The 22,313-nt window shown below is 44.3% G+C and overlaps 2 protein-coding genes across 4 annotated transcripts in view; one reads left to right on the top strand and one right to left on the bottom strand.

The window, feature by feature from the left end:
- RPRD1B (regulation of nuclear pre-mRNA domain containing 1B) overlaps window positions 1-10,068 on the bottom strand; it is a 61,650-nt gene extending 51,582 nt beyond the window's left edge. Inside the window, exons 1-2 of one of the 2 annotated variants that reach the window (XR_013814153.1) lie at window positions 9,512-9,931; window positions 3,215-3,344 (exon numbers count right to left, since the gene is read on the bottom strand). Coding sequence is in view for 1 of the 2 variants with exons in the window: in XM_079783648.1 (XP_079639774.1) it covers window positions 3,215-3,344; window positions 9,512-9,662 (281 nt within the window). In the remaining variant the exon portion in view is untranslated. Of the gene's footprint in view, window positions 1-3,214; window positions 3,345-9,511 lie in introns of both variants that reach the window. The other variant, XM_079783648.1, reaches the window with a different exon arrangement.
- Window positions 10,043-22,313, top strand: part of TTI1 (TELO2 interacting protein 1) — a 45,772-nt gene continuing 33,501 nt past the window's right edge. The window contains exon 1 of one of the 2 annotated variants that reach the window (XM_079783646.1): window positions 10,043-10,209. The gene's annotated coding sequence lies outside the window, so the exon portion shown is untranslated. The remainder of the gene's footprint in view (window positions 10,210-22,313) is intronic. The other variant, XM_079783647.1, reaches the window with a different exon arrangement.

The following is a 22,313-nucleotide window of genomic DNA, read 5'->3' as shown; positions in this document are numbered from 1 at the left end:
TTCTATCCTGGTATTTATTGTTCATTCTCATTCTGCCACCCCCTTCTATTAACCCTTTTCTGGATTTGGGGCAGCTAATGATTACTGTTCAATTTTTAAATAAAAATGTTACATTTAATAATGCTACAGAAAACTATTTTAGTCAATTTCCTATACCCTAAATTAATTAACTAATTCATTAAATATTTACTGAATCCCTCTCTGTGCCAGAGCAGACCACAATGTTGCCCAGCTCCTGGGACACCAGCATTCACAGCAAGGCTACATAAACGGTATCCCCTTAAAGCTACATAACCCAGCAGCTCTGTGCCAGACACTTCACTAAGCGCATTCCTATGAAATAGCAAAGACCTTGGATGGGTCATTGTACTATGTACTTTCAAACATACTGTTTTGCTTTTTTTTTCCCCTTGTATGTGCCCTGACTGGAGATTGAGCCTGCAACCTTGGTGTATCAGGACAAGGCTCTAACCAAGTGAGCTATCCTACCAGAGCTTTTTTTTTTTCTTCCTATTGATTTGAGAGAGAGGAAGAGAGGTAAAGGGGGGTGGGTGGTTTGAGAGAAAGAAAGGGGGGGGGGGAGAGAGAGAGAAAGGATGTTTCAAGTGCTAGACTGGATTTGTTGTTTCACTTACTTATGCATTCATCATTTCTTATATGTGCCCTGAACAGGATGGAACCCACAGCCTTGGCATGTTGGGACGAGGTTCTAACCAACTGAACTGCCCAGCCAGGGTGACCAGTTTTACTTTAGCCTCACAACTCTAATTAGGAAACTTGGGCTCAAAAAGCTAAGTATCACATATAAAGTCACTCAGTGTTAGAGGCAGAGCTACAGCCAATGTCTAAGAAACAGAACGAAATCTCCTCAAAACAAGAAAAAAGCCTATCTATCTCTAGTTTCAAACAGCTACTCTAGTAGTTTGTTCTAAGCTTACTCTCTGTTATAAGGAGACTAGAAGCCCGGTGCACGAAATTCGTGCACGGCGGGGGGTTGTCCCACAGCCCAGCCTGTACCCTCTCCAATCTGGGACTCCTGGAGGGATGTCCGACTGCCCGTTTAGGCCCGATCCCGTTCGACTGCCTGTTTAGGCCCGATCCCAACAGGATCGGGCCTAAACGGGCAGTCGGACATCCCTCTCACAATCCAGGACTGCTGGCTCCCAACTGCTTGCCAGCCTGCCTTCCTGATTGCACCTAACCACTTCTGCCTGCCAGCCTGATCACCCCCTAACCACTCCGCTGCCAGCCTGGTTGATGCTTAACTGCTCCCCTGCCAGCCTGTTTGCCCCCAGCTTCTCTCCTCTGCTGGCCTGGTCACCCCTAACTGCCCTCCCCTGCAGGGTTGATCACCTCCAACTGCCCTCCCTTGCAGGCCGGGTGCCTCCTAACTGCCCTCTCCTGCTGGCCATCTTGTGTCCACATGAGGGCAGGATCTTTGACCACATGGGGGCAGCCATATTGTGTGTTGCAGTGATGATCAATCTGTATATTACTCTTTTATTAGATAGGATAGAGGCCTGGTGCACGGGTGGGGGCCAGCTGGTTTGCCCTGAAGGGTTTCCCGGATCAGGGTGGGGTTCCCTTGGGGCGTGGGGCGGCCTGAGCGAGGGGCCTGTGGTGGTTTGCAGGCTGGCCATGCCCCCTGGCGACCCAAGCGGAGGCCCTGGTATCTGGAATTTATTTTCCTTCTACAATTGAAACTTTGTAGCCTGGAGCGGAGCCAAGCCTGCTGCTCCCTCCGGGGCGGCAGCCATTTTCTGTGGCAGTTAATTCACCTTCTACAATTGAAACTTTGTAGCCTTAAGCGGGTGAGCCCGGCCAGGGTGTGCAGAAAGCTTTGCTTCCCCTGTTGCCGCCAGCAACCCTGGCCTGCTCTCTCAAGCTCCATTCTGCCACCATTTGTTTCAATTCGTTTACCTTCTATAACTGAAACTTTGTAGCTTGAGTGGAGGCTTAGGCCTGCAACAGCTATGGAAAGCTTGGCTTACTCTGTTACCTGGGAAACCTTGCTCTCTGTGGCTGTAGCCATCTTGGATTGGGGTTAATTTGCATACTTGCCCTTATTGGCTGGTGGGCGTGGCTTGGCTGGTGGGCGTGGCTTATGTAGCGGAGTGATGGTTAATTTGCATGTTACCATTTTATTAGAGAGGATAAGTTCATAATACATTTTCTTTGTTCATCAATTTATTCAAGTTCATAACACATTTTCTTCAGTGCCCATGTTCACCAAAAGAGCGAGCCAGCTATGTAGTGAACAAACAAAAGTCTTTTTTTTCACCGCTAGAAATCTAGATGTAATTTCTTCCTTTTGGATTTCTCATTTTATTCCATCAAATGTTTTAAATCTTTCATGGAATGCAGACTTATTTTCACATTTAAGACCTTTCACGTACACTTTAGACCCAAGAACAATTTTTGTTTAACCCACTAGTCTCCTTTGTGTACGTCCCAATTTCCTTTTGCAAAGACGTTTTTTTATGTTTACTGAATAATAAGTCTAGTGAAAAATCATTTTTCTCTGTTCTTCCTAGGCAACTAACTTGTGTGTATAGAAAAACAACTTGTTTTTAAATGAGTAAGAAGGATTTCTAAAACTCTTAATCAAATGGATGTTTTCTGTGATACTAGGTATATGTGTGCTTTATGCTCCAGTCCTCTCTGTTATAAAAAACACAACAGTGCAAAAACTTCATATGATATAGCCAGAGCAAATATCTACTTTCCACACTAGTAATTATCTTTGCAGTGACAGTAATGGCCACTATTTCTAGTAAACCAGACATCCAGAAGGAAGTAAGTAAAAATAAAGGCATAAGTAACTAATTTCTTGCTAATAAGGTTTTATTACTGGAAGGTTCCCTTGTACTATTTGGCTTTATGTTTTTTGATCATAAGCTAGAGACAATTCAGCCAAAACAAAGAAAAATATACCATACTCAAGAAATGAATTCAATAAATAACTACATCTAGGGAAAAGAATGATTCAAGTGCTAGACTGAATTCCTTAATGCATCAAAATGTTTATACGTCTGAGGCAGTGTTTAAGGGCCTAGCAAAACATAAAACCATAACTTAGCCTTTGCATCACTCTGTGAAGCACATCTGTAAAGTACAAGTTATCAATTTACAAAGATTTATCTTGAAAAAGAAAAGAACAAAAAGGAGGAAAGGTAACGTATTTAAAAATAAAACAAAAAACGGGACAACATACCTGGCAACATGAGAAAAAGCATCCACAAGGACAGATTCAAATTCTCTAGTGAATTCAGGTCCTTTCCTTTTACTGTTTTGGATGACATCATTTGCTAAATATAGAAAAGTAAGCTTTCTATTTGATTTGGCTGGAAAAAAGAAAAGATAATTTAACTTACATTAAGGAAATTCTCAATTCACAATTCTTTGCCCTAAGCTACTCCTAAGTTATATACTATTAAGACAAGCATTATCTACTTGAGGTCAAGTCTGCTATGTGTTTGAAAAACAAACTAAGGAACTCCTTGACATCTCTAACAAAAGAGGTTTGAGAACACAATTTTTGTAAAAACAAAACAAGAATGGACCATCTTCATTTCTGTGTTATTTTAACCAGGGTAATTAATGAGCAGTAAAAATGAAAATAATCTGAAGAAAATTCCTAAAGGATAAGCAGTCAATATTCTCCAGAAGACATGTTAAAGCCAAGGTTTTCATTTATTTTATTGTAAAAATGAACTTTCCTAACTCACTATTAATTGTCAAATACTGCAGAATGAAAAACTGAGGTGGGTTCTTGTAATTTATGCTCCTAGACTGAGAATTTCTCTTTGAGCATTCTAATACCCATCATCAATTACATCAACTCTAAAATCCAGAGCAATCTCTAGATGCACCAATGGATATTATACCTCAAATACAAATATACATTAATGCTACATTTTTAATGAAAATTTAAACATGTCTGAAATCTGGATACGCAAAGTTATGGGTCCCACAAAAACCATAATTTTTCTCTTATACATACTCTTTGTAGTATTTGCTATTACTCTATATTAGGTATCATCTATTAAACCATAAAAATTTCAGGCAATATGTCTGAGTTACAGTTGCTTGGGGGAACATTACTGAATTTCCTGGCTATTATGCACATAATTTCTCAACCGTAAGGTTACATAATTACAATTTTTGATACGAGTTTTCTTTTAAAGGAAATAAATAAGAACACAATCAGACAGTTCAAAACATTAAATTTTCTTAAAACACAATGCCAAAGTACCTGAAAAATTCAAGCAAGCCCTATGTTAACCTTTACACACACCTAGTCCTTACTCCACTTCTCTCAGAAACCACTAGTTTCTTTTGAAATGCACACAGCATGTATAAATTCTGACACTTTTAAGACATCTGACACTTTTAAGTATAGCCACAGAAGAATAACCCAAGTTAAAAACAAGATTTTTAGAACATGTTATAGTTTAAACTGATGGCTTAAAGTGCTCAAAAAATATTAAATATGAATATACCGAATTGTATAAACCTTCTGGTAACAACCTAATTTTGATAACTAACTGGTGAGAAATAATGAAAACCTGGAACTATGCTGCTACAAAGGTCTGATTATGGCAAAATGTTGTTTTGTTTTGTTTTTAAGGGGTAAAAAGCAAACCTTGTTCTGGGATGTTGCAATAAGTGAAACTACCAAGTCTATAATGCCATGAAAGTTAATAGATTCAAAAGTAAAACAGAACTTCAACAAAGCAAATTTAACTTCACAAAAGTGAAGCTTTACAGATTCCATATGCTTAATGTTAAAAAACCCAGAATTCATATTATAAAATGCTATGGATATTCAAGACTTGATATATTTTTCAGTATTACAAATATGATAGCTAAGAGGCCAGCGAGCCAAGGTTTTCACTATCAACAACACCAATTATTTTCCATCATCCTTAAATTTAGCAATGAGTACTTATTTAGGATAAAACTTTATCCTTCCACATTCAGCATCCTGAACAGTCAAATAAGCACCATGTGTGTAAAGGTGATATGACAAAGCCCTAGAGCACTTAAACACAGCCATAATGCACACAACACACACACCCTCCACTCCAGCTCCAAGTGACAGCTCACTTGTTCAGATATCTTTCCAATATGACAAAATAGATCTTTTCACACTCTACTGATGCCCATTCCAAACTGGTTGAAATAGTTATTGAGCAAAGTTTAAATAACTAGCTGACCAAAAATTTTCACTGTTTGGCTGGTTTTGACATCTAGAAAATTCTGTAAGTTTGTAAAAAAAAAAAAAGGCTTTTTTATTTGCATTCAGGACAAGATAAAAAAAAAATTAGTAAAAAATATTCATCTAAGAGTATTTTACACCGAACAGTTTCAAAAAGAAAGGGAGACTAGACCTCAAAGAGATAAATTAAGAATCAGTCTTAGAAAATAAAATAATACATCGGCAATAGAAGTAGTACTTACATAAGAAAGAGTAATTATTTTAAATCTGGTAAATATTTTTTGAAGGCAACTCAGAGACAGTTTGTGAACATCTTAGGGAAAATGGCTTGACCATAGACAGAACTGTCCACTTATAAAGACTTAGGGTTGGCTAGAACCTAAGGGGGGATCAATTTGAACATTAGGGCACAAAATATTTTCCACTTTAGTGTCGGGGCATTTTCAATTCATGAAGCCTGGATATTAGGAAGCTGTGTCCTGATACTTGGAAGAGCATCCTCTAGCTTTGCACTGTCCAATATGGCTGCCACTAGCCACATGAATAAACACTTGAATTATGACTAGCAAAACTCAGGAACTAAATTTTTTATTGTATTTATTTAAAATTTTCATTGCTTAGTCACATATTTCAAGTGCTCAATAGCCACCTGTGGCAAGTGGCTACCTTGTTGGACAGCACAGAGATAAAACATTTCTATCATCACAGAAAGTTGTATTAGTGTTTATTCAAAATGTCAGAGACCACAATTTAACTCCTACTAACCAACTTTTTAACTGTGTAACAGGTACCATGCTAAATACTGTACATGTTACAAAGAAACAAAGAGGTCTAGTTTCTTCCTCAAAACACAATCTAGTGAAAAAGAGGTAACTAAAAGAATGAAATACAGTAGTCTCTCAGTATTATCTCTGGGGTGGAGAGGAAGGGTATTGGTTCCAAGACCTCCCCATCCTCCTAACCCCTGTGCCAGTACCAGTATCTACAGATGCTCAAGTCCCTTATATAAAACTAGAGGCCCAATGCATGAAATTCGTGTAAGAGTAGGCCTTCCTTCCCCCAGCTGCCGGCTTCGCAGCCTCACCCCCGCCCCCTGCCCGTCCCCACCTTGGCCTGGCGCTGCCTGTGTCCACCACCACACACCCCACTGATTCCCCAGTTCCGCAGAGTCTGTCCTCACCCCACACCCTCCCCATTCGATTGCCCAGCAGAGGGTGTCCTGGGCATCCCTCTGCAGGGCGATCCTGGGTGATGGCGGGCCCCCCACACCCGCAGACCAATCGCATCACACCTGCCTTGGCTGGCCTGGCACCAGTGCATGTCATAGAATGGTCGTCGTTCTGCTGTTCGGCTGTTGGGTCGATTTGTATATTATGCTTTTATTATTATAGAATATTATATACTAGAGGCCCAATGCACGAAGATTCGTGCAAGAATGGGCCTTCATTCCCCTGGCTGCTGGCACCGCCTTAGCTCTGGCTGGAGCCGCCTTTCTGCCTTCCCACGCTGCCCAGAGGCCCAGAGCGGCTGGAGTCGTGCACCACGATGCAAGCACCTCACCCTGCCCCCAGCCACTCAGCACCTGCGTATGCAAATTAACCTGCCATCTTTGTTGATTTAATTTGCATACCCACTCCTGACTGGCTGGTGGGCATCTCGAAGGTATGGTTAATTAGTATGTTACTCTTTTATTAGGTAGATTAAGTATTATAAGTAATCTAGAGATGATTGAAAATACATAGGAGGATTTGCTTAGGATGTGCAAATGCTATATATCATCTACACTAATAAAAGAGTAACATGCTAAGTGACTGTTATCTTTGCAATGCCCACCAGCCAATCGGGAGTGAGTATGCAAATTAACCCATCAAAGATGGCAGGTTCGCTCCGGGCCTCTGGGCAGCGTGGGAAGGCAGAAAGGCGACTCTGGGCTGGAGGGGAAAGGCAGCTCCGGGCCGGAGCAGAAAGGCGGCTCTGGCTGGAGCGAAGGTGGTGCTAGCAGCCAGGGGAAGGAAGGCCCATTCTTGCATGAATCTTCATGCATTAGGCCTCTAGTAAAATATAAACACTATGTAAGTAGTTGCTACATTATATTGTTTAGGGAATAATGACAAGAAAAAATAATGACATGTTCAGTACAGATGCCACCATCCTAGACCTAACTACACAGTATACATCAGCAACAACATAACTTTTTCTCTGGAATATTTTCAATCCATGGTTGGATACAGAACCTATAGATACAGAGGGCCAAGTATAAATGTTAAATTGGTGTGGGAAGGGAGGTAGTGATTAATTCTAATAAAAGTGCTACAGGTTTGGTTGGAAGGTTATGATCACATTCACTTACTAAGTGCACTGAGGCCCTGGGTACTTAAAAGCATAAGTTTTAGTGTCAAAGAGCTCTGGGTTCAGGTCCCAGCTGTGTGACACTGAACAAAGCACTTAATCTTTTCATACCTTTATCTTCTTATCTATAAAATAGGGATAACAATGCTGGCCATAACTTTCCATCACGTGAGATTAGGGTTAAAGGAGCTTAATAAATGAATGCACTTTCTAAATTGTTCCCCCATCACCACCCCAACAACTCAAGTAGGGTGAAGTGGGGAATCAAGGCTTCAGAAAAGATGTGATATTTGAGATGGACTCTCTAACCTGACTCAGAGCCTACCAGATGGAATCCTATAGAGGCAATTCACATTTTTTCACACCTCAGATGTTAGAAATATTTGAATGGCACAGTGAGGTACATGAAGGAGGTTCTGGAACCTCTAGGGTCTATCCCCCAACTTCCCAGAAGGCTGAAGGGACCCCTATCTTAGTATAGTACGTATTTACAGGTGGGTCTCTGCTAGAGGACTAGAACTGAGTCTCCTGAAAGAATCCTGAATTTTGGTGTCTGCCAGCCTGATGAGGTTAGTCTGAGCTTCACCAGTTGCAAGGCCTTAAAAATATCACTTAGCCACTTCAGTTTCCTCATCCATAAAACAGGGTAGAATCCCCACCTCACTGACAGTAGAGAGCACAGGTGAAGTTGTTTCTTAAAGGGCCTATCATATATAGGCTGTCCGAAACAGCTCTAAGCTTCGTGTCCTCAGCTTTCTGCTATGGAACTCATCAGGATATCAGATAGCTGAGTCGGTGACCATTTTCCCCCACCAGACTGTAAGCAACATGAAGGTGAAGACCCCGCCTCACAGTGAGCAATCAGTAACCCCATCTCACTGTTATTTATCGAATGCCAACACTGCGTCTGACACCATTTATGGTAGATTGTTCTCTTTACTATAGCCTCAGAGTTTTCTCATCTGCAAAGTTTCTACTTCATAGGACTCTGAAAATTTAAAAAATGACAATGTATGTAAAGATGTCAGTATTGGGCCTGGCACATGATAAAGGCACAGTAAATATCATCATCTCCATTTTATAGGTAAGGAAACAGAGGACCAAAGAGGTTACGCTGCTGGGGTCAGTAAATGTCAAAGTCAGGCTTAAATTCCAGAGAGGTGGTCTCTGGAGCCAACATGCTTTCAAGCACCCAACCTAGTGCCTGGCACATAATAGGCTGAGATCCAGGAATGTCTGTTAGATGGTGCACAGGGTCTAGAATCAATGAAAGTTGCATGAGAAGAGGAGCCTAGGTGGTGTGGCCCTTGAACCTCTCTATACTGGGAGTAACTGAACCCACTGCACTGGACTGTTCTGAAGACTGAGTGCGAGCATATATTTACCAGTCCTGGCATAATGACTGGCACCGAATAAGGGCTCTGTAAGTGGCAGCTATCCTAGTCCTCATTTTACAGGTGAGAAAACAAGAGGCACGCAGATGGAGAAACTCGCCCAATAGCGCCCAGATAGTTAAGTGGCTGAGCAAGGACTCATCCAGGCAGTCTTACTCCAGAGTCTGCTGGCTCTCACTCCAAATGCCCAGTAAAGCGCCTGGCACACAACAGGCTAGGCCAGTAACCTCCACAGGGCGCTCAACACTGCCCAGACAATAATAGTTACAAGTGTCAGGAGGAACCCAAAGGGAAAACGGCTGGCTGCACTGGGAGTCTGAGCACTGGAGCCCTGGGTGATGGAACCTCCGACAAGTACCTGAAACCTTCCCGGGCCTCATTTCCCTTTTCCGAGAAATGGGGATAACACTGTCTCCAACCTCAAAAGCCCAATCAGACCCCGGGCCTGGAAAGCAACGCTCATCGAAGAAGCTAGAGGGGCCCCTACAGTGGGTGGAGGAGAGGACAACCCGGGGAAGGCTCCAGAGGGTGGGGGGAGGGTGTTTACCTTTGCGAAGCTCGCGGTGCCACACCGAGACGATGGGTCCCGCGTGCTTGCGGTGGTGGATGAGCCACAGAGACAGGGTCTGCACGCTCTGCTGAGAGTTGCTCAGCTCCGAGAGCTTCTTCTCCAGCGCGGATTCCGAGAAGGAGGACATGGTGGCGGCGGTGAGGCCCGGCAGGGAGCGGCCTGGGCCGCCCAGTGCGGCGGGAAGAGCGACGGCAGGAGGCCGGGGCCTCACCAGACCGCCCGCGAGACTCTTTACTCACTGACAGGCAGCCAGGCGGGCAAGGGGGAGGGGGGGGGGGGGTATGGGTCTCCGCAGTAACAGCCGCCGGAGCCGCCGCCACAAGATGGCCACCGACCTTTCACCCCGCCGTGCAGCAGGGTCAAAGGGCAAGGGCCGGAGTAGCTGGACGCTGGGAGGTCTCAGAGCTGTAGATACACTCCTTCAGTGGCGGCGGCGACCTCTCTGAACCTCGTTCAGGGCACTTCGAAAGCGACAGAAGGGGAAAGGAACGCAGTTCGGCGGCCTCCGGAAGATGCTTTCGCCGCTCGCGCCCGCACGCCGGCGCAGTGTGTCTCACTGGAACCCTTTCTCCGGCTCCCGCAGAACCTTTCTGGCGCGGCGCGGCGCGCTAGATACGCGTCACTTCCGGCGGGGCGGAGGAGGCGGGACAGTGAGGGAAAGGCTGGAAGACGAGGTAAGGGAAGAGTGGCGGGAGCAGGAGGGAGATCAACAACTGGTGGCCCTTAGAGGGGGATCCCGAGGGGACACTGAGGCCGAGACCATGACCTGGGTATGGAGGGAGGCTTTCTCACCTGACAAAATCTAAGCCGCATTCTTCCTCCATAAACACTGCTCCCTGGCTGCCCACACCGCAAAGCTTTTTGCTCTGCCAAGCCACCCACGTGCACTTTTCCCGCCTCCGTACGGTAGCTCTTACTGTTCTTTCTCCAAAGGTGACGCCCCTCCGTCTCATCTGATGGACTCCCATTCGGCTCCAGGTCCACCCTTTAATGTCCAGTTCTTATGTCATAAAACACACTGTGCTGCTCTTGGCTCTTAATTGGTTGCTTTATTTGGGAAAGTACATGCTGTCTCTGAGGGCCCATTTTACTGTTCCTCAAATTTAAGTAAGGTTAACTTTGGAGGGGAGTTGGAGGCAGAGAAGTGAATGGGTCCATTAACCTTTAAGAAACGCTGTTTCAGACACTAAAACCCTTTAATGATTTCAAAAAAGTTTTAAATTCCAGTTATCAAATCAGCAGAGAAATTTGTCTTTCTGCTCTGGGAATAGTGGTAGGAAGTTAGTTTCTGTAGACATATGGAATTTTAGAATTTCCTGATCATCATGGAACTATCCGTTGTGGGTGGACTCCAGCTAGGAGACAGTCTTCTAGTTGATGCCTGTTTTTGCTTTTAACTCACTGTATTGTAGTTATTTGCTTAGGTGCTTCTCCTCCAGACTAGAATCATAATCATGGACAACATAGTGAGCAGTTGCTATAAGCCAGTTACAATATTTTCATTTAGTAACTCATTCAATCCTTAAGACAAAGCTGTGAGGTACGTATTGTGTAATTCCCCTTTGGCAAATGAGGAAACAGGCTGAGAGAGATTAGGTAACTTTACCCAAGACCACATAACTGAATTTGAGGGAAGGAACTGCATCTTATCTATCTTTTTTACCCCAACACCTGATTCATAGCTGGTTGAGTGAATTACTATAAAAGAGATGAATAGCCTAAAATCATATATATATATATATATATATATATATATATATATATATATGCCTAATATGCAAATTGTCCCCTCAGGAGTTCGACCGGGAGACCGGGAGACCGGGAGTTCGCTCGCTCACTATGACATGCACTGACCACCAGGGGGGGCAGCGCGGTACGAAGGAAGGCTCCGGCCAGCAGCTGGGGAAGGGAGGGCCCTGGCTGGCAGCCGGCAGCCCAAAGGAAGGCCCCAGCTGGCCCTGATCACTGGCCAGGCCTAGGGACCCTACCCATGCACAAATTTCATGCACCGGGCCTCTATTCTAATTATAATTATAACCTAGGGTCTCTGAGTCCAAATCTAGTGTATCTATCTTTGTGTATTAAGTAACACTCATACACTGAGTACTTTTATACCAAACAACTTTTTTTTAATATATTTTTATTGATTTTAGAGAGGAAGGGAGGGGAAGAGAGAGATAGACACATCAATGATGAGAGAGAATCATTGATCAGCTGCCTCCTGCACTCCCCACCACCCCCCCACCCCCCACCCCCCCCCACACACACACACACACACACACACTGGGGATCTAGCCTGAAACCCGGGCATGTGCCCTTGACTGGAATCAAACCTGGTACCTTTTAGTCTGCAGGCCAATGCTCTATCTACTGAGCCAAACCACCTAGGGCTCAAACCACTTTTATTAACATGTTAAGCGCCCAGTCTGTTTTGTCTTCCGGACGGAAAGTATAGTGTCAGTCACTGGTGACTGACTGGGCGCTTAACGTGTTAAGCACATTATATACATTCTTTTATTTAATCATTACAATAGTCCTATGGAGTGGACATTATTACCACTATTGGATAAATGAGAAAACATAAAATATGGGTGAGTAATCTACCCAATGTCACTTGGACATAGGAAATGACAGAGCCAGGAGTCAAATCATGGTTATCTGGTGTCAGATCCCAAATTCTTCACTCCTGAGCCAGTGGTTCTCATTCATTCAGCGAATAATTTTGGTATCTATGTCTGAAGCACTATTCTAGGGAAACAGTCAGAATCCATTATCTTGGAAGCTTAACTTCTATAGGGGAAGGCAGATAAACACGCAAGTATAAAATGAGTCAGAAAGTGCTGAGTGCTTTAAATAAAATCAAGGAGGGTAAGGGGGATGAGGAATGTATGTGTGGGTGGATAGGAGGCTATTATATATGCTGGTCAGAGAAGGCCTCACTGAGACAGTAACATTTGATCAGAGCCCTGAAAAAAAAAAATGGGAGAACAAGCCATATACTATGTGGTGGAATGATGCTCCAGAGAGAAGGCCAAGTACAAAGTCCTGAGGTTACACCACTTTGGCCATTTTTAAGGAACAGCAAGGATTTTATCTACATGGTGGGCGTGGCTTATGTAGCAGAGTGATGGTTAATTTGCATATTACTCTTTTATTAGAGAGGATTGCTAAAGTCTCTCTCTCTCTCTCACACACACACACACACACACACATCTTTCCAGAAGTTTGTCAATTTAATTGATCTTTTCAAAGAACCAGTTCTTTGTTTCATTGAGTTTTTACCTATTATTTTCTGTTTTCAATTTCATTGATTTCTGTTTTGCTTGCTTTGGTTTTATCTTGCTTATTTTCTTCAAGGTTCTTGAGGTGAGAGTTTAGATTATTGATTTGAGACCTTTCCCCTTTTATAGTATACTAGAGGCCCGGTGCACGAAATTCGTGCGGGGGGCAGGGGGCGGGCCTCAGCCCGGCCTGTGCCCTCTCACAGTCCAGGACCCCTCGCTCCTTACCACCTGCCTGCTTGCTGCTCCCTACTGCTTGACTCGCTGCTCCTTAGTGCTGCCACAGAGGTTCCCGCCACCTCTGCTGCACTCGCCAGCTCTGAGCCTGGCTTCTGGCTGAGCGGCACTCCCTGTGGGAGCGCACTGACCACCAGGGGGCAGCTCCTACATTGAGCATCTGCCCCCTGGTGGTCAGTTCATAGCGACCAGTCATTCCACCAGTCGGTCTATTTGCATATTAGGGTTTTATTCTATAGGATAGGACAGTGGTCGGCAAACTCATTAAGTCAACAGAGCGGCAAACCGCAGCTCGCGAGCCGCAGTTTGCTGACCACTGGGTTAGGATATTGAATGTGAACTGTAAATGAAAAATAAAATTTAAAAAAGAACCAGCCCTAACCCGTTTGGCTCAGTGGATAGAGCAGCGGCCTGCGGACTCAGGGTCCTAGGTTCGATTCCGGTCAAGGGCATATACCTTGGTTGCAGGAACATCCCCAATGGGGGGTGTGCAGGAGGCAGCTGATCGATGTTTCTCTCTCATCGATATTTCTAACTCCCTATCCCTCTCCCTTCCTCTCTGTAAAAAGTCAGTGAGATATATTTTAAAAAATAATAATAATAAAATTTTGGATCTGAAAATTTATATATATATATATATATATATATATATTTTTTTTTTTTTTTTTAATTCTCACCTGAGGATGTTTTCAAAATTGATTTTTAGAGAGCGAAACATCCATGTGACAGAGAAATACCAGTAGGCTGCCTCTGCACCTGCTGACCCAGCAGAATCTAACCTAAACCTAATTATGTGCCCTAACCTAGAATCCAACAGGAAATCCTTTGGTGTACAGGTTGAGGCTCCAACCAATTGAGCCACTTGGCCAGGGCAGATCTGAAAAAAAATTTTTAAATGTACCTCCAGGCCCTGGTGGGTGTGGATTAGTAGTTAGAGTGTCCTCCCACTCACCAAAGGGTCATGGGTTCGATTCCATACACAGGTTGTGGGTTCCATCCCTGTTGGATTGCTTGGGCAACTAATCGATGTTTCTCTTTCTCTTTCCCTCTCCCTTCCTCTCTCTCTCTAGAATCAATGAAAAGAACATATCCTTAGGGGAGTACTTAAAAAGAAAAAAATGCTGGTTTGGTTCAGTGGATAGTGCTTCTGTAGGCGGACGGAAGGGTACCGGGTTGGATTCCAATCAAGGGCACGTACCTGGGTTTCAGGCTTAATCCAGGGCCCTGGTCAGGGATTCAGCAAGAGCAACCAATTGATGTCTCTCACATTAGTTTCTGTCTTTCTCCCTCCCTTCCACTCTCTGTAAAAAAAAAAAAAAAAAAAAAAAAAAAAACAATGCAAAAATGTCCTCAGGTGAGGATTAACCAAAACAAACAAACAAACAAACAAACACCCATTTCCCAGTGTGATTATTGAAGGAGCATATGAAGTATTTGTTGAATGAACAGGAAGGGATGGGACTTCGCTTTCTGTTTTAACAACTCTGCAAGCCAGAGGGTTTATTTTTATTTTTGTTTTAATATATTTTATTGATTTTTTACAGATAGGAAGGGAGAGGGATAGAGAGTTAGAAACATCAATGAGAGAGAAACATCGATCAGCTGCCTCCTGCACACCCACCACAGGGGATGTGCCCGCAACCAAGGTACATGCCCTTGATGGGAATCAAACCCGGGACCCCTCAGTCCACAGGCCGACGCTCTATCCACTGAGTCAAACCGGTTAGGGCCAGAGGGTTTATTTTTTTTTTTTCATTTTTATTGATTATTTTAGAGAGAGGAAGGGAGTGAGAGAAACACCAGTGTGTTGTTTCATTTAATATGCTCTCTTTGGTTGCTTCTTGTCTGTGCCCTGACCAGGGATCGAACCCGCAACCTTGCTGTATCAGGAGGAGGTTCTAACCCACTGCACTGTGGGCTGCCTGTCAGGGCTCCTCAACAAAACCCCTCTGGGTGCCCTGGCCCCTGCTGTGGGCTGGAGCTCCTCTGCCACAGCAAAGGTTTGGGTTCCATTCTGTCAGGGCACCTACTTAGGTTTCGAGTTTGATCCCCGGTCGTAGCTGACTGCTGCTCATAAGTGACCGAGGACCGTTGAGGTCCATGTGCTCTAGTCATTCGGTGGGCTGCCTGCCTTCCTGATTGCCCCTAACCACTTCTGCCTGCCAGCCTGATCACCCCCTAACCACTCCCCTGCCAGCCTGATTGATGTCTAACTGCTCCCCTGCCAGCCTGTTTGCCCCCAACTTCCCTCCTCTGCTGGCCTGGTCACCCCTAACTGCCCTCCCCTGCTGGCCTGATCGCCCACAACTGCCCTCCCTTGCAGGCCTGGTCCCTCCCAACTGCCCTCCCCTGCTGGCCATCTTGTGGTGGCCCTCTTGTGTCCACATGGGGGCAGGATCTTTGACCACATGGGGGCAGCAATCTTGTGTGTTGGAGTGATGGTCAATATGCATATTACTCTTTTATTAGATAGGATAGAGGCCTGGTGCATGGGTGGGGGGCCAACTGGTTTGCCCTGAAGGGTGTCCCGGATCAGGGTGGGGGTTCCCTTGGGTCGTAGGGCAGCCTGGGCGAGGGGCCTGTGGTGGTTTGCAGGCCGACCACGCCCCCCGGCGACCCAAGTGGAGGCCCTGGTATCTGGGATTTATTTATCTTCTACAATTGAAACTTTGTAGCCTGGAGCAGAGCCAAGCCTTCTGCTCCCTCCATGGCGGCAGCTATTTCTGTTGGGGTTTATTTATCTTCTATAATTGAAACTTTGTTGCCTTAAGCAGAGGCCTGGGCCGGCCAGGGTGTGTGGAAAGCTTGGCTTCCTCCATCGCCGAGGAAACCCAAGCCTCCCTCCTGCTCTCTCCATGGCCGCAGCCATCTTGTTTGGGGTTAATTTGCATACTCACTCCTGATTGGCTAGTGGGCGTGGCTTGTGGGTGTAGCAGAGTGGTGGTTAATTTGCATATTACTCTTTTATTAGATAGGCTGTATTGTTTTGCCCTAACCGGTTTGGCTCAGTGGATAGTGTCAGCCTGTGGACTGAAAGGTCCCAGGGTCCCAGGGTCCCAGGTTCGATTCTGGTCAAGGGCCAGAATTTCTCTCACTCCCTTCATGTACCTTGGTTGTGGGCACATCCCCAGTAGGGGGTGTGCAGGAGGCAGCTGATTGATATTTCTCTCCCATCGATGTTTTTAACTCTCTATCCCTCTCCCTTCCTCTGTCTGTAAAAAAAAATCAATAAAATATATTTTTTAAAAAAAGGAAGGGAGGGAGGGAAGGAGGGGGGGGGATTGTTTTGTTTCCAAGTGTTTGGACATTTTCCTGTTATCTCCCTGGTAGTGATTCCTCATTTGATTCCATCATGGTTAGAGAAAATACTTGGTATGATTTTAATTCTTTTAAATTTGTTGAGGTATGTTTTATGGTCCAGAATATGATCTATCTTGATATATGTCTGTGGGCACTTGAAAAGAATATGTATTCTGCTGTTGTGGGTTGAAGTATCCCGTAAATGTTGATAGTATTGTTTAGTTGTTATCCTTGCTGATTTTCTGTCTAGTTGTTCTGTCAGTTGTTGAGAGAAGAAAGTTGAAGTCATCACCTATACTTGTGATCACCTAAACTTTCAGTCTTATCCGTTTTTGCTTCACACATATTATTAGTCTAACACAGGGTACTGTTTCACAAGTGTTCTGTAGAGAACAGCTATAAACAAAGTACTAAGTGAGCCTGGAGTAATTTGTGGAAAGATTTATGGGAAGACTCCTTGATTCCCCTCTTCCACCTTCTGTTTTGTGTACTTAATGGTTGTTGGTTTTTAAATATGTTTTTATTGATTTTTAGAGAGAGGAAGGGAGAGAGAGATAGAAACATTGATGAAAGAGAAACATCATCGATCAGTTGCCTCCTGCACACCCCTCACTGGGGATCGAGCCCACAACCTGGGCCTGTGCCCTGACTGGAAATCGAACCATGACCTCCTGATTCATAGGTCAATGCTCAACTGCTGAGCCACATCAGCCAGGCATGTACTTAATGTTCTGCAGGACATCCCCTCCTGCATTGCAGGGCTAGACCCTCCATTTACCTTTGTGTCTCCGTTCCCTCTTCAAGAGCTTAGCACAGTATGGCGTGTAGTGTATGCTAAGGAAATATTTCTAGTTAGAAGGAAGGATGGGTAGGAAGCTACAAAACTTCAGGGTATGCAGGAGATTTAATGTTTATCTAGCTGTTACTCATTTATTAAACAAACAGTGAGTCGGAACTGCTTGGCAGACATTACACCAGATGCTGGGAAAACCACAGTAAAGCTGCAACACTAAAAAAGCATACCGTCCTGTTGGAGAGGCACACAAATAAGCCAATCGTTTTAACCCAAGGCAGTAGTCCTCCAGTGTACAATGAGCACTGCTGCCAGATGGATTATTGAACAAGTACCTCTTTCATCACCTGACTCCTGTTCTTTGGAAGACACCCAGTATGTGGAGAATGTATACAGTGCAGACTTCACACACCTGGTTGATCATCAGATTGACCTGAACTTTTCCCAAACATACGTGCTAGCCACCACCACCCACCCCTCCACCCCCCAGCCCCAGGGTAGATTCTGATTCAGGAGATCTGGTGTAAGGCCCAGGAATCTGTACATTGTTCCCCCTTGATTCTGATAAGCAGTTGGATTGGGAACTTCTGGTATTGTGGAAGGAGTGCATACAGCCTTTGGAATCACACAGGCTTGAGTTGAATTCCAGGTCTGACACTGCTTGCTGTGTGCTTGTGGGCATCACTTAGCCTCCCTGAGTCTTGTGTTACTCAACTTGTGGATGAGGAATTTACGTACAAAAAAAAATACATTTGTAAAAAATACATAAGATTTTATGTACATTGCATGGCATATGGTGGGTGTTTTCAACAAGTATTAATTTTCTTCTACTCAAGAACTTATATTGGAGATTCTCATATCTGAACTCCTGTCTCTGGGATCTAAACCCAGCCTTCCTATCCATATGCTAGTTAATCAAAGCTAGAAGTTTTGGAGATCATCTTCTCCACCAAGTTTATTTTTAAGATGGAGAAACTGAAATTGATAAAAATCACACAGCCAGGCACTAAAAGAGCCAGGACTAGAACCCAGATCGTCAGATTCGTTTGCTTATACTCATTCTCTCCCTGTCCTGGAGACAGCCTAAAAGTGGGCTGGGTATAGCCAAAATCTAGAGCTATAATTGCTCCCCTGAGAATACATCTAGTAAGATCTTCCCATAGTGGATCAGATCAACTACCTATGGGAATAACTCAATCCAATAGAAAAAGAGTGCAGAAAAAGAGTCCGGTTCAGACATAGCTGATATTAAAGCTCTACCAGTGAGAGAACCAGACCTTAAACTATGGCTATTGGTTCAACAAGCATTTACTGAATACCTGCTATGTGCCAGAAGCAATAAACAGACCTGTCAAATATCACTGCTTTTGTAGAGCCTGTATTCTTAGTGAGGGACGAGAGGCAAATAAATTGGTAGATCATCTGTTTTGACGGATGATATTAAGTGCTATGGAGAAAATTTGAAAGGCAGGGAACAGAGATAGGAAGTGTCAGGGAGGGGAGGAGTGAGGATAGGTTTCAGTTTTAAATAAGGGTAATCAGAGAAGGTTTTACTCAGAATTCACATGTGAGCAAAGCCCTGAGAGAAGTGAGAGTGAGCCATGAGGATGTATGTTGGAACAGCAAGTGCAAAGGCCCAGCGCAAGTGATCAGACGTCACGCCAGGGTGAGCTGTGGCTCACTTGCCATGAGGTCACCTCTGTCTTGTCTCTTTGGCTTATTAGGTGCTAGGACTTTTCTTCCTTCTGGCCTTTGCTTCTGACAGGCATTTTACCTTGAGCAGTCTTCCCAGGCAGCCCTGAGTGTTTAGTCTCCCAACCCCAACACAGATTCTCTTGTCCAAATTCCTTTGCAAGTCTTTTTCCCTCCCTTTTTCACATCTCGATTGTATGATATAATAAGTATCTTGTGATCTACCATCCTATCCTCTAAGTGCCTGTAAAGGTAGCCATCTGTACAGATTGCCCCATTTGTCTTCCTGCACGATGGCTCGGGGATCTTACATAGCCAATCCCTGTGAAGAGGCAGAAAGAGGGGAGGAGGGGATAAGGCCTCCAGGGGGAATGGTTTCACTCATGCTCTATGATTGCAGATCTCTTCCCTCACCTCTCCTGGGACTACTTTCCCCGGCCACAGTAGAACACTAAACTAGGAAAGGTTTCGATGGCCATCAGCAATCAAGAACTGTGTATTCGGGCTTTGTTTATTCTGTCACAGTTGAATTCTGGTTTGTTTTCTCTGCTCTCCTGGAGAATCAGCTTATTCTGAATGCCTCATCTCACGATCACTTTCTGGACCAGAATGCCCCTGCTGCTGTCAGTTATTTCAGCATCAAACTTTGCAGTACCACTTTGAATAATCAGAGTTATATTTTATAGGAATAGAGTCTAGGACTCCGAAGGCTCTAAATCTCTAAACAATACCTTCTGTAATTGACATATTGTCACACAAGTGTGATTTCATGGCCATCCCATAAAGGTATATGATTGCCTTTTATAGTCATGTCAAAGTAGCAATTTGTTATACTGTCTTCCTCACAGAAATCTCTTTTATATATTTCCGAGCCTGTAAGCCGTTCTTTTGAAGATTTTCGGTTGTGGTAAATCTTCATCTGTATAGTATTCCATTGAGAAAATATACCACAATTTACTAGTATCCATTTATCTATCATAATAATATCCACAATTTATCCATCATAGATTAACATTTGGGTAGTTGTGGATAGTGTATTCCAGAACATATCTTTTGATACATGTATGTATGCATTTCTGTTGGGTATAGATGAACAACTGGAATTACTAGATCATAGAGAATACATATGTTCCTTTAGAATAATAGACACACTCCTACCAGTACTGAATGAGAGTTCTGGGTGCTTCATATCCTTGCCAACGCCTTTTTCTTTTTATCCTCGCCCACCCCAAACCCCCCCCCTTTTTTTTTTTTTTTTTGCTTAGCCCTTCTGGCAGGTATATAATGGTATTTTTTTTAATTTAATAAATCTGTATTGTTCAGATTATTACAGTTGTTCCTCTTTTTTCCCCCCATAGCTCTCCTCCACCTGGTTCCCATCCCACCCTCTTCCCTTCCCCCCGCCCCCCCACTGTCCTCATCCATAGGTATACGATTTTTGTCCAGTCTCTTCCCGCACCCCCCACACCCCTTTCCCTCTGAGAGTTGTCAATCCACTCCCTTTCTATGCCCCTGATTCTATTATATTCACCAGTTTATTCTGTACATCAGATTTTTAATTCACTTGATTTTTAGATTCACTTGTTGGTAGATATGTATTTGTTCATAATTTTTATCTTTACCTTTTTCTTCTTCTTCCTCTTCTTAGAGAATACCTTTCAGCATTTCATATAATACTGGTTTGGTGTTGATGAACTCCTTTAGCTTTTTCTTATCTGTGAAGCTCTTTATCTGACCTTCAATTCTGAATGATAGCTTGGCTGGGTAGAGTACTCTTGGTTGTAGGTTCTTGCTATTCATCACTTTGACTATTTCTTGCCACTCCCATCTGGCCTGCATAGTTTCTGTTGAGAAATCAGCTGACAATCGTATGGGTGCTCCCTTGTAGGTAATTAACTGTTTTTCTCTTGATGCTTTTAATATTCTCTCTTTGTCTTTTGCTCTTGGCATTTTAATTATGATGTGTCTTGGTGTGGTCCTCTTTGGATTCCTTTTGTTTGGGGTTCTTTGCGCTTCCTGGACTTGTAAGTCTATTTCTTTCACCAGGTGGGGGAAGTTTTCAGTCATTATTTCTTCAAATAGGTTTTCAGTATCTTGCTCTCTCTCTTTTTCTGGCATCCCCATAATTCTGATGTTGATACGCTTGAAGTTGTCCCAGAGACTTCTTACACTGTCTTCAAATTGTTGGATTCTTTTTTCTTTTAGCTTTTCCAGTTGAGTGATTTTTGCTTCTTTGTATTTCAAATCTTTGACTTGATTCTTGCGTTCCTCTAGTTTGCGGTTAGGTGTCTGTATAATATTTTTTATTTCAGTCAGTGTATGTTTAATTTCTAGTTGGTCCTTTTTCATAGGAGAATACATAATTCTCGAGGGTCTCGCTAAATTTATCGGCCTTTTCTAGGAAATTCTTGAAAAACCTTATAACCGTGGTTTTGAACTCTATCTCCAGTCGTTTGTTTTCCTCCATTTCTTTGGTTTGTGATCTGTTTCTTTGTCTCCGCATTTTTGCTGCTTCCCTGAGTTGGTAGGGTAGCTTTGTGTCCTAAATGGGCCAGTGGCTAGGTGTCCTAAATAGGCCAGTGGCTCGGCCTCCCCAGTTACTTGAGGTGGACACTCTTGGTGCACCCCTTTGTGGACTGTGTGTACAGCCTTGTTGTAGTTAAGTCTTGATTGTTGTTGGTATCAGTGGGAGGAGTTGACCTCCAGGCCAATTGGCTGTGAGGATCAGCTGTGTCTATGCCGGGAGACAGCCTTATTCAACTAGACTTGCAAAATTGCAAAAGCCTCTGTGCTCAACTTGGATGGGGCGGAGTTTCAGGGTGGAGCCTACAGCCTTGGCTTCCCGTCAGCCCCGCCCTATGAGGTTCCTGGGTCTCAGTGTCCCTCAGTGACCCTCGGTACTCGCTGCAAGCACCTCTGAGAGAAAGGCGCCCTCGAGTTTCGCCCACTGCCAGACAGTCTAGTCTCTCCCCCAATGAATCTGGATTCCCAGATTCTCGCCCGGAACTGGGGTTCAGTGCAGTCGGAACTGGGGTACAGCCAGTCCGGAGCCCCTGTCTCCTTCCCGCTAGGGCAATCCAGTGGCACAGTCAACAGTCCATCCTTTGCGCGCATTCACGTGCGCGCCTCCGGAGCTCTGCCTTTCGCCGCTCCCCTGAGTTTCTGCCTTACAGCCCAGATTCCCCTAGTATGAGCCTGGGTCCCCAGGGTCTCGCCCGGAACTGGGGTTCAGTGCAGTCGGAACTGGGGTTCAGCGCAGTCCGGGGCTTTTATCTCCTTCCCGCTAGAGAATGCCAGCCAGGCACTCAGCCGCCCCGTCCTCTCTGGCTCCATCCTCTCCGCACACGCGCGCCCGTGTCTCCGTACCTCAGGCTTTTATAGCTCCTCTGATTTTCCTTGTGGTTTTCTCTTTCCTTCTAGTTGTAGGATTTCCAGTCAGCCAGCTTTCCTGTGGTTCTGGATGATGTCCGTTTTG

Source organism: Cnephaeus nilssonii (genome assembly GCF_951640355.1).
Source record: "Cnephaeus nilssonii genome assembly, chromosome: 11".
Taxonomy (NCBI): Eukaryota; Metazoa; Chordata; class Mammalia; order Chiroptera; family Vespertilionidae; genus Cnephaeus; species Cnephaeus nilssonii.
The sequence above is the reverse complement of the archived record's forward strand: the minus strand, read 5'-3'. Positions and strand labels throughout refer to the sequence as shown.